The sequence below is a fragment of the Trichosurus vulpecula genome, chromosome 2, assembly GCF_011100635.1.
Source record: "Trichosurus vulpecula isolate mTriVul1 chromosome 2, mTriVul1.pri, whole genome shotgun sequence".
NCBI classification, from domain to species: domain Eukaryota; kingdom Metazoa; phylum Chordata; class Mammalia; order Diprotodontia; family Phalangeridae; genus Trichosurus; species Trichosurus vulpecula.
In genome coordinates, this window is record NC_050574.1 from 10,686,739 (window position 1) to 10,699,748 (window position 13,010).

General features: G+C 37.2%; 1 protein-coding gene across 1 annotated transcript; it reads left to right on the forward strand.

Moving 5' to 3' along the window:
- The first annotated feature begins 9,492 nt into the window (after positions 1-9,492).
- LOC118840011 (olfactory receptor 14C36-like) lies at positions 9,493-12,158 on the forward strand. The gene is made up of 2 exons (XM_036747520.1): positions 9,493-9,519; positions 11,196-12,158. Exons 1-2 carry the CDS (start codon positions 9,493-9,495, stop codon positions 12,156-12,158), a joined length of 990 nt encoding a protein of 329 aa, XP_036603415.1.
- Positions 12,159-13,010: the final 852 nt, after the last annotated feature.

Genomic DNA, 13,010 nt, shown 5'->3' on the forward strand with positions numbered 1-13,010 from the left:
GAGATCAGCGAATTGTGCATGCAACTGAAAAAGCTAGAAAAAGAACAAATTGAAAATCCCCAATTAAATGCCCAATTAGAAATAGTGAAAATCAAAGGAGAGATTAACAAAATTGAAACTAAGAAAACTATTCAATTAATAAATAAAAGAAAGAGGTGATTTTATGAAAAAAATACAATAAAATTGATAAAACTGTGGTCAATTTGATTAAAAGAAAAGAAAGAAGAAAATCAAATTACTGATGTCAAAAATGAAATGGGTGATTTCACCTCTAATGGAGAGTAAATCAGAACAATAATTAGGGATTATTTTGCCCAATTAAATGCCCATAAATTTGAAAACCTTAGAGATATGGGATGAATATCTACAAAAACACAAATTGCCCAGGTTAACAGCAGAGGAAATAAAATTTCTAAATAACCCCATCTCAGAAAAAGAAATTGATCGAGCCATCAATGAACTCCTTAGGAAAAACATCTCCAGGGCCAGATAGCTTTACATGTGAATTCTATCAAACATTTAAAGAACAATTAATTCCTTTACTTTGTAGACTATTTGGGAAAATAGGTGAAGAAGGAGTCCTGTCAAATTCTTTTTAGGACACAAATATGGTACTAATACCCAAACCAGGTAGAGTCAAAACAGAGGAAAAAAAATTATAGACCAATTTCTCTAATGAATATTGATGCAAAAATTTTAAATAAAATATTAGCAAAAAGATTGCAGCAACTTATCATGAGAATAATACACTATGACCGGGTAGGATTTATTTCAGGAATGCAAGGCTGGTTCAATATTAGGAAAACTATTAGCATAATTGATCATATCAACAACAAAACTAGCAGAAACCATATGATCCTCTCAATAGACGCAGAAAAAGCCTTTGACAAAAAACAACACCCATTCCTATTAAAAACACTAGAAAGCACAGGAATAAATGGAGCCTTCCTTAAAATTATAAATAGCATCTACCTAAAACCATCAACAAGAATTATTTGTAATGGGGATAAACTAGATGCATTCCCAATAAGATCAGGGGTGAAACAAGGATGTACATTATCACCCCTACTATTTAATTTGGTACTGGAAACGTTAGCTGTAGCAATAAGAGAAGAAAAAAGAAATTGAAGGAATTAGAACAGGCAAAGGAGAAACTAAATTATCCCTTTTTGCAGATGATATGATGATTTACTTAGAGAATCCTAGAAGATCAAGTATAAAGTGACTTGAAATAATAAACAACTTTAGCAAAGTTTCAGGATATTAAATAAACCCATATAAATCCTCCGCATTCCTATACATTACTAACAAAACCCAACAGAAAGAGATAGAGAAATTCCACTCAAAGTTACTGTAGACACTATAAAATATTTGGGAGTCTATCTGCCAAGACAGACCCAGGGAGTATTTGAACATAATTATGAAACAATTTTCATGTGAATATAGTCAGATCTAAATAAATGGAAATATATCAGTTGCTCATGGTTAGGCTAAACTAATATAATAAAAATGACAATTTTACCTAAATTAATCTATCTACTCAGTGCCATACCAATCAAACTAACAAAAAATTATTTTACAGAGCTGGATAAAATAATAACAAATTCTTCTGGAAGGAAAAGATGTCTAGAATATCTAGGGTATTAATGAAAAGAAATGCTAGGGAAGGTGGCCTAGCCATACCAGATATTAAACTGTACTATAAAGCAGCAGTCATCAAAACTACCTGGTACTGGCTAAAAAACAGAGTTGTGGATCAGTGGAATAGGATAGGTACACAAGATGGAAAGTCAACGACTATAGCAATCTACTCTTTGATAAACCCAAAGAGGCCAGCTTCTGGGCTAAGAATTCACTATTTCACAAAACTGCTGGGAAAATTGGAAAGTGGTAGGGCAGAAACTGAGCACAGACCAGTATCTTACACCATATACCAAAATGGGTTCATGATTTAGGAATAAAGGCTGATACTATAAGCAATTTAGGAGAGCAAGGAATAGTTTACCTATCAGATTTATGGAAAAGAAAAAAATACATGACCCAACAAGAGATAGAGAGCATTACAAAATACAAAATGGATAATTGTAATTATGTTAAATTGAAATGTTTTTGTAGAAAAAAATCCAATACCACATAGATTAGGAGGGAAGCAGAAAATTGGGAGAAAATCTTTACAACCAGTGTCTCTGATAAAGGTCTCATTTCTAAAATATACAGGGAACTGAGCCAAATATAAAGGGACACAAGTCATTCCTCAATTGAGAAATGGTCAAAGGACATGAACAGGAAGTTTTCAGAGGAAGAAATTAAAGATATCTATAGGCATATGAAAAAAAATGCTCAAAATCACTACTGATTAGAGAAGTGCAAATCAAAACAACCCTTAGGTACCACAGGTTCCCTGTGAGATCAGCTAAAATGACAACACAGGAAAATGATAAATGCTGGAGAGGATGTGGGAAAATTGGAACATTGTTACATTGCTGGTGGAGTTGTGAACTTATCCAGCCTTTCTGGAGAGCAATTTTGAACTATGCCCAAAGGGCTATAAAAATGTTCATACCCTTTGACCCAGCAATGCAACCACTAGGGTTGTGTCCCAAAGAGATCACTTGAGTGGGAAAAGGAACCATATATATAAAAATATTTATAGCGGCTCTTTTTTGCAGTAGCTAAGAATTGCAAATCAAGGGGAAGCCCATCGATTGGGGAATGGCTGAACAAGCTATGGTATATGAAGGTAATGGAATACTATTGTGCTATAAGAAATCGGGATGATATGGACTTCATAACCACCTGGAAAAATCTACACCACATAATTCTGAGTGAGTGGAGTAGAGCCAGGAGAACATTATACACAACCACAGATACATGGATTCTGTGAGGACTAACCCTGATAGACTTTGCTCTTATCAGCCACACAAGGTGCGAAGACAACTCCAAAGGACTCATGATGGAGAATAGTATCTACATCCAGAGAAAGAACTATGAAGTATGAACGCAGATCGAGGCACACTTTATGCTTGCCTTTTGTTCCCCTTTATTTTCTCTCTTTTGTTTTTATTTTTGTATTTGTGGTATATGCCTCCTAGTATTTCTCAGCATTAAAGGTTGTACACTATCTAGTGATTTTTCTTGAAAACTCTGGATTGATTGTACCCACACCAAAATTGGATAAAGGTGTCTATCTACCCCCATTTCCAATATTGCCTTTTTCATTTTTATCATTCTTAACTGATTTTATGTTCTGTCTATAATGCATATGTTGTTATGGGTGACCCTGAGTAAATTATTTAACTCCCAATATTCTAGGAAGTGGGGAGTTGGGTGGGTTCAGGGAAAACTATATCTGTGGTGGGAGGGGGGGGCCAAGCCTTTTTCAGGACTGCTTTCCACTTTGGCGTCTATCTGATCCACCTATCTCCCACCTGTGACTCCAAGTTTTACCATGCACAGTTACATCCTGGTCAACCATTTCAGCAGATAGGCTAAATCAGGTTGAGAGTAAATTAGGGATGTCAAACTGGTTGGTGAGTTGGAAAAGCATGTACCACAAGCTTTGTGGTAGAATGGGCAGATGAGAACAATTTTTTCAAACTGTTGAGAAGGCAACTGGAGCAGGTCCTATGGAGCACTTAGAAGATGGTTAGATATTGGCGATGCAAAAGTCATACATCGCATCTCAAGCCATCACCAGTCATCTTCACTCTGTCCTGCCACTGTAATGACATTGGAAGAGTGAGTGATGCAAATGATGTCATATAACTCTGCCTTATTTAAATCCAATTTATTCACAAATGAAAAGACTTCATCCAAACTAATTTACTTTTTTAATATCTCAATGTCCTGTGCCAAATGACAAAGCAGCAGTGGCAAATTTACTGGGAGTTATAGTCACAACCTTGCACACATGCAGCCCAGGACATAGGGTCATTTACTCACTTGAAGCAGGAGTGGAATTTCACAAAACCCTGGGTGTCAGAGCAGCCATTTTAAGATCACACTGCTCACCTTCTGGTGTGAGGAAAGGGCTGGAAAAGGTGCCCTAAAAATGGTCTGCTTACCCAACACCAGTCTGATTTCCTCATCAGGCACAGATTCTTACCCAGAGTCAAGAATTCAGCAGGTATCTCATCCAAATAGCAGCCTGAGTGAAGCAATGCTGACAAGTGAAGGCCAGCTTAGGGAAGTCACTTAGGGAAGTGGATACACACTATTTTTGGAACAGCTGCAGTGAAGGTTTTCTGATCAAAAATAATCTAGTCAACAAGCTGGTATGCCTACCAAGGGAATGAATGATAGCCTCATGTCAATTTGATTACCACTGGCAGGAAAATACCACACCACCATCATCAGTGCTATCTTCCCATCATGATTAATCCTGATGAGGTCAAAGAAATAATTTATGAAGACCTGGATACCCTTATCATCAATGTGTCAAAAGAGGATCAGCTTATGATTTTGGGTGGGTCTAATGCTAGAGAAATCTCGGTCTACTAGACATGGCAGGTACTTCTTGGGAGGAATAGCATTTGAAATAGCAACTGCAAGGGTCATTTACTACCAAAGACTTGTGCATCTCATGACTAATGCTGTCTTCCATTTACTTAAAAGCTTTTTGGATGCACCCTCACACCAACATTGGCATTTAATAAGCTATTTTATTGTAAGGAGAAGAGAAAGACAGGATGTGAGAGTAATGAAGGCAATGTGTGGTGCAGAATTCTGCACATATCATAGATGTATCCTCTCCAAGCTACATATTCACATTCAACCAAAGTGGTGGACCCAAGGCAAAATGACTACCAGAAGAATTAACGTCAACAGATTGGAGCACTTCTCTGAGAAGGAACAGTTTGTTTCCAAGTTGGAGGGAAATTTGAGTCAACACACAGTTGAAAACAGAGGAGCAGAAAAGGAGTAAGTGGCTTTCAGTGATGTGGTATATAGCACTGAATTTAGTGATCTGGGTCAGAACACTTCCAAACATCAAGACTGGTTTGACAAAAATGATGGGGAAATTTAGAAGCTGCTAAATGAGAAGAACTGCACATAATTTACCAGCAGGACAGTTCATCCACGTGTAAGAAGGCAGGATTTAGTTCCATCAAAAGGAAAGTACAAGTGAAGCTTACAGAGATGCAGGATTTTTGACTCAGTAAGAAGGCAGGCGATATTTAGTTTTATGCTGATAGCAACAATACAAATTGCCTTTATGATGCCCTGAAGGCCATTTATGGTCCAGAACCCTATGGGTCATCTTAACTACTCAGTGGATGATGGAGCCACATTTATTAGGAATAAGGACATGATCCTAGAGAGATGGGCTGAACACTTCCTTCATGTTATCAACAGACCATCATCAATCAAAACTGAAGTCATTGACTGCTTACCTCAGATTGAAAGCAACCACTCCCTAGCTAACATTCCCACTGAAGAAAAACTATTGAATGACTAGGCTCATTTTGTGTAACAAAGGACCTGTTCCTGATTCTATTACAGCTGAGATTTACAAGGTGGATGGTTCATTGCTCATAGAAAAGCTGACTGAAATTTTCCAGGTTTTATGGCAAGATGACCTCCCAGGAGTTCAAAGAAACCTCTGTTGTCCATCTCTATAAAGGCAGAGGAAAGAGCTTGTCCTGTGACAGTCACAGTGGGGTCTCTCTCTTAGTCATTGTTGGCAAGAGTCTTACCAGAGTCCTCCTTAATAGGCTGATCCTTCACCTGGAAGATGGTTATCTACATGAGAGCCAATGTGGCTTCAGAAAAAGGATAGGAATAGTTCATGTCCAATTTGCTACCCAACAATTCCTGACTATTATGGAAGTTTTTTGCGTAACTATACATGTGTAACATATATTGAATTGCTTGCCTTCTAAAGGAGATTGGGTGGGGAAGGAAGAAGGGAGAGAATTTGGAACTCAAAGTTTTAAAAACAAATGTTAAAAATTGCTTTTACATGTAACTGGGAAATAATATATAAAAGCAATGGGATATAGAAATCTATTTGGCCCTACAAAAAAAGTAAGGGGGAAGGAGATAAGGAGTGAGAGTGGGGTGATAGAAAGGAGTGCAGACTGGTGAAAGGGGCAATCAGAATGCATGCAATCTTGGGGTATGGAGGCAGGTAGCTATGAGGAGAAAATCTGTAAAAAAATCAAGCAAAAACTTTTAAGACAATCAAAATCTCATGGATATGAATGTTGAAAACTAAAAGTAGATTAAGCTTCAAAAAAAAGAGAAAAAGAAAAAAAATAATTATATGTATGTATACATATATGTGTGTGTATATATATATATATATATATTACATATATATATATATATATATTACATATATATTACTCTAAGATTAAATGATAAACATCACAGAAAATGACAGTAAGAGACCAAAGAACATGAAGTCATCAGATGGGAGCAGACCACTTTCCTCTCAGTAGAAGGATGGGGAGCTGTGAGTTTCAAATATTTTCTGATCTGTTAGATGTCATTACTTCATGTGTAGGTTTCATTAACTAAACTCTCCTGTGAAGAAAGAAAAAAACGTGATGAGAATTTTTTTGGGAACTGACAGTGATGAAAAAGTAAAGTACATTTAAAATATTTTCCACTAAATTTTTGAAGGTCTCTTGCCTATGTCAGCCAAAGCTATAACCAGAGCCACAGTATACTCTTATCAGCTGAGATAACAAGCCAACCAACTCCTCAGGACAATTGGATCTCTCTTTTTTTGCCTTTTTAAGAATGGGTGAAAGGGGCTTATTTTATTATTTTGAGGGAACCTGAAAGATAATGAATCCTACAGTGATAATACATAATCACACATATGCACATTAATTAATATTTCTTCAACTCCAACCCACTGCCCCTGAGAAGACTTTGTTTGGCACTTTGTCTTTGGCTGCCCAGAGACAATTATCTCAGTTCAACAATCTCTACCTCACAATATTTGGCTGATGAGCAGGGATAGTGTCCCCAAGGAGATGCAAAAAATATCTACCATAGGTGAAATTGGCCTGTGGGGGCAACCTATGAAACATGCTGTCCGACTTTAGCTACAAATATAATGGGGACATTTAAGGGAAAATTTGCTTCCTGACTAAGGAGAATACAATTATGATGGCCAGAAGACAATGGAAACTTTACAATTTTCTGCCAGTCCAACCTGAGCTGGGGGAATTCTTGAGGTTTTTGCCATGGTATAGGAATTCAATGATATCATCTTTGAGCAGAGAACCTAACAGTAAGAAGACTTGTTGCCTTATTCAGGTAAGATGCAGTGAGTTAGAATGGATTGCTTTTCTCCATTATCCCCTTTTATTTGTTTCCTCTTCTCTCTTTTCTTTCCTTCCTTTTTTCTTTCTCTCTTTTCTTTCCTTCTTTAGTTTGTTCTCCCTCTCCATCATTCCTTCTTTCTTTGTTTTTCTTTTTCTTCCTTTTTTTCTTTCTTTCCTTCTTCTTCCCTCCCTCTCTTTCTTTTTTCTCTTCATCCCTTTCTTTTCCTTTCTTCCCTCTCCCTCCTTTCTTTCTTCCACCCTTTATTTCTGTCTCTTTCTTTCACTCCCTTCCTTCTCTCTTTCTCTCTTCTCTCTGTTTCTTTTTTCCTTCTTTCCTTCTTTCTTTTTCCCTTCTTCCTTTCCCTATCCCTCTATATATACCTTTTCCACATTATCCCACTTTCATTTCTTCTTGTTAAAGTACAGTCATGTCTTAGGGAAAGGAAATATAAGTGGAATCATGGTTAGCATTAAAAGTGATTCCGTCTTTAGAATAATGAAAACAAGTCAAACATTTCTGTTCTGTAGGGATCCAGAGGGGCAGTTCATATAGAAGAAAGTGTCAGGGTATGTAGGATTCTTCCATAGGTGTACACCTGGAATGGGTAGTAGAGGCCATAGAAGCCAACTGTAGTATTTTTGAGATAAAAAAAGCACAGATAGAAAAAGTGACTAGTTCAAGGTTGCATCTTTGGAAGCGACTTAACTCAAGTGTGAATCCAGGTCTGCTAATTCCAAAGCTAGTGTCATTCCACACACATAGTTAAAAAAAAAGTTTCCATCATTGAACCAAGTAGTCACTCTGGTACAAATATTGGCCCAGTCACACCTGGCAGATATTACTTATGCCAGCAAGACTAAAGAGCAATACGTGTAAGGAAGACGTTGATACTCTTCTGTAGGTGCCAACATTTTCAAAGTTCACTTTTTCCAGTGCAAGAAAATTTTGAGCAGAGACATGTCCAATTCTTACAAAGAGCTGGATACCAAACCTGAAATACAAACAGAGGAGTTAAGAGAAACCTAGGACCTTTGACCCTTTGACACTTGAAAGTGATATCTTCTACCTTGAAACCCAGAGAATTTCCATCTCTTTAATGCACTTTAAATATTTGTGAATTTCTTACTTTTTTATCCTATTTCTATGTTTAAAACTACCTCCTCTTCTCCCCTCATTTAACTGCCTGCCAGGCTGCTGATATTGGACCACTCCCTGACCCTGCCCAGCCATAGATCTCAGCACATAACTGATCGGAACTGCAACAGATGGGTTAATACATATAAAATTTTTTAAGTAAATCTCAGCCTTTATTGCTCATTTTTTGAAGTATTAATACATTTCATATAAAATCAAGGCCCATTTTGCAATGTGGTTAAATGGCTAGTAGCAGTCCCCATAGTTTTTCCCAATAGTAAGTACATTACCACCAAAGATAGCCACAGGTAGAAGGCTGAAAACCTTCTTCGCTCAATCCAGGTACCAATAGTTTGAAGAAGCTCAACTTTAGCTTCTCTCATATGACAGATATTTGGAAATAGTTCTGTGCTGGGCTTGCAGGAACTTTTGTCTCTATGTTGTGGTACCTTGATGTTATAACCCTGGGAAACCTGCACCCAAGATGTCTCTTGTATAATTTTATTTTTAATTGTTGCTTTTTCCTTTTTATATCACATTGATTGATTAGAATTTCCCTCACTATCACCCCTATGAACATTCATTTGTAAAATAGATTTTTTAAAACTATAGTCCTTCAGCGGGAAAACCAAGGGACCACTGTTGGTGGAGTTCTGGACTGGTCTAACTAGTATGAAAAACAATTTGGAGCAATGCCTTACAAGTAATTGAATAGTGAATAATACCCTTTGAACCAGTGATACTACTTATTTGAAACAGATTAAAGAAAGACAAAAAATATCCATGTGCGTAAACATATTCAAAGAAACTCTTTTATTGTGGTGGTAAAGAATTTAAAAATCAAGGTTTGTTCTTCCACTGGGTAATGGTTACATAAATTATGGTCTGTAACTGTGAAATGAGGGTGATAATTTTAGAAAAACTTGGGAAGATCTCTGTAAAATGATGCAAATTGAAGCAAGCAGATACAAGAGAGTAACACATAATAACAACAATGTAATGTTAATTACCTTTAAAAGACAGTAATTCTAATTAACATAATGACAAACCATAATCACAATGGACTCATGGTGAGGGATGAAACATTTGCCTCCAGATAGAGAAGTAATGGCTGCAAGGTACAAATAAAATCATATTTTCTTTTCTTTCTTTCCTCCTTCCTTCCATTCTCTCCTTCCTCCCTACTTCCTCCCTCCCTTTCCCTTCCTCACTTCCTTTTTCCTTCCTTCCTTAGTTTCTTAGTTCCTTCTTTATTTCCTCTCTTTTCTCTTTCTCTTCCTCCTTTCCTTCCTTCTTCCTTTTTTTCTCTTTCTTATTAGATAGCTAATGTGGTCATTTGTTTAAAGTTACTATACATATCTTTAATAGGTTTTATTTTTGTCACCTTCTCAATGGGTGGAGAAGGAGGAGTAAAATGGAACAGAATTTTTTAAATGACAATAAAATGGTACATATATATATATGTGTGTGTGTGTGTGTGTGTGTGTGTGTGTGTGCGCGTGTGTGTGTAGATGTGATCACATATACCTATGTATGCATGTACGTATGTATTCAACATAACCAAAATTTAGATCCTGTGTCAGGACTTCATTATTATTCCTTTAAAGATGTTATCATGGAGAATTAATGGTGAGGAAATACCCACCTATGCTTTGTCCCAAAGTCCTGGATCTTTAACCATGTAAGATTTCTTTAAGGAAGTGGTTGATATAAAAGAACAGGGGAGGAGTATCAGGACATGTGCTCCCTTGGATGCCATTCCATATACGTCAAGGTAGAGGTGGGGGTCATAGGTTATTCCTTTTCTTGCCTGATGCCTGTGAATGGAAGAAATTTGAAGTGATAAGATCAGGAGAGTCTGTGGCCAGCTATGGTGACAATTAGATGAAGTGAGACTAGTCAGAGGAACAGAGAGAATAGCAGGTCAGGTCAGCAGACTTCACCATCCTCCTGGGTCTGGATAAGGGAAATATATCGTTGGATACATATCCACCATTCACTTGCAATTTTTTCTTTCAGTCAGTGGGAGAGTGTATAGAGGAAAATGGTAGAAGGAACAATTATAGTCCCTGTCTCCACTGACAGCAAAAGCCATGAACATGTTTGAAACTCTGTCCATTTAAATTTCTAACTTTCCCTTCTTTGCTGTTTATAGCTATTCAAAAAGATTAGAAGGCCATGGGAAAAGAATCCAGAGAGGCTAAGACCACATCTCAGAGTACTTTAAAAAAAAGATCAACATTTACATTGGTCATTTGTGGTCTAGTTCAGATTACCTGTACTGATACATTCACTCACAGATAATGAATACATTAAAGAAAAATAGTAAGTCCCTCTAAGGTTATTGGGAACATTACTTTGCATCCATTATTTAATAGACAGAATTTCTAGGTACAGAAATGTCCTTTGCCAGCACAATTTGACACCTGTCATGTACCTCTTTTTTCTCATTTTTTGGAGGGAGGAAAGCAGGGCAATTGGGGTTAAGTGACTTACCCAAGGTCACACAGCTAAATGTCTGAGGCCGGATTTGAACTGAGGTCCTCCTGACTCCAGGGCTGGTGCTCTACTCACTACAACACTTAGCTACCTCCTGTTATGGAACTCTTAGGGAGTTTTTCCTTGAGTGGTAACATGACTTGCCCAGAATCACATAGCCAGTACAACACAGGGCTTATGTTTTATAGAGTAAGGAAAAAATGAAATAATGTCTCTTACACATAGTGTGTCTTTAACAATTGTGGACTGAAGGACTGTTTCATTTCTCTTAGGCTCTCTAGGTCACTCAGTGGAGTCTGAAAATGTCTAACTTTACTACCGCCATGACTGAATTTCTCCTTATGGGGTTTTCTGACACCCATGAGCTGCGGATCCTATATTCTTTGTTTCTTTTTCTCATTTATTCAGCAGGTTTGATGGGGAATCTCCTCATTGTAATCATCACCACTTTTGACAGGAGACTCCATACCCCCATGTACTTTTTCCTTAGGAATCTATCCATTGTGGATGCCTGCTTCATATCAATAACAATTCCACAGGCATCTGTTAACTCCCTGGTGAACAACAGAGCTATCTCGGTTCCTGGATGTGCAGCTCAGATATTCCTCTTGACTTTCACAGCATATGTTGAGTTGACTTTGCTCACTGTCATGGCCCGTGATCGTTATGTTGCCATATGTCAACCACTTCTCTATCCAGTGATCATGAGTCCTAGTGTGTGTATGCAGATGACTTTAACCTGCTTATTCACTGGCCTTTTGTATGCAGGGTTTCATACTGGTTACACATTTCGATTGTCTTTCTGCCAATCTAATGTGATCCACCAGTTCTTCTGTGATATCCCCTCTCTACTCAAGATCTCTTGCTCAGAGACATTTAGCAATACATTATTCTTACTTGGCTCTATTCTGGTGATTGGGCTTGGTAGTTTTGTCTTCATCACTGCATCTTACATTAGCATACTTTCCACTGTGCTCAAATTTCCAGTGAAAGAAGACCAAAGAAAAGCCTTCTCTACTTGTGTCCCCCACATCATTGTGGTTTCTTTGTTCCTTATTTCATCGTCTTATGTGTACCTACAACCACCTTCAGATTCTGGATCCCTTCACGATATAATCCTGTCAATAGTCTGTTCTATAGTAGCTCCCTTTCTGAATCCCATTGTATATAGTCTAAGGAATAAGCAGATAAAAGAGGCTGTAAGAAGGGTAATGAAGAAAAAGTTTTTATTAAGAAATAAATAAACTGTAGTTCCTTCACAGTGTTTTGCAAGCTAATTCATCATGAATGAAAAATCCCATTAAGATATATTTTTTGTGATAAGTAACATGCTAAATTTATTATTTTTTTAATGTGCAGTAGAGATCGACATGGCATATACCCTCTAAATGGCAAACTACTCTAGTTTCTTTACCAAGAAAACCCTAAATAGGTCACAAAGAATCAGATATGACTGAAATGACTGAGAAATAAGATATACATTTTATATTTAAAAGATCTCTTATAGTATTGAAATACTGAATAATTTTTTGAAGAATGCATGAGAGGATGAAGGGAGGCATGGCAAAACTTACACAATATCATTCAACCTGTATTCCACCCAGTTCCTCTGACTCCAAAACTACTATTCTTTCTACTACAACATAAAGTTTGGAAAATCAAAAGCATGCAGACAAGATGAAACATTGACTTCTCAGAGAGATTAAAGAATAAGAGAATGGAATATAATAAAAGCAAAGAAGATTAAATTTGTAGAAGGTCCTAAAATTTAATACACTGAGAAAGAGAAGTGTTATCACCACCCAGGTATCGTGGGACAGAACTATAGGAATGGTTTGGCACTGTTAAAATCCAAATTGGGGAGACTTCAAAAATATGGAGATACTGGATAGAACTATTCAATACTAGGGGCAGCGGGTGGTAGAGGGGGTAGGAGAGTGGCCTGGGAGACTGGAGGACCTGAGTTCCAATCTGTCTTCATATAGTTACCAGCTGTATGACCCTGATTGCCTAAAAAAAAAAATTCAATATTAGCTCTGCTAGAAATATGACTTTGCAAAATCACTTTACACTGAGAAAGGTGACTGAATCATGTC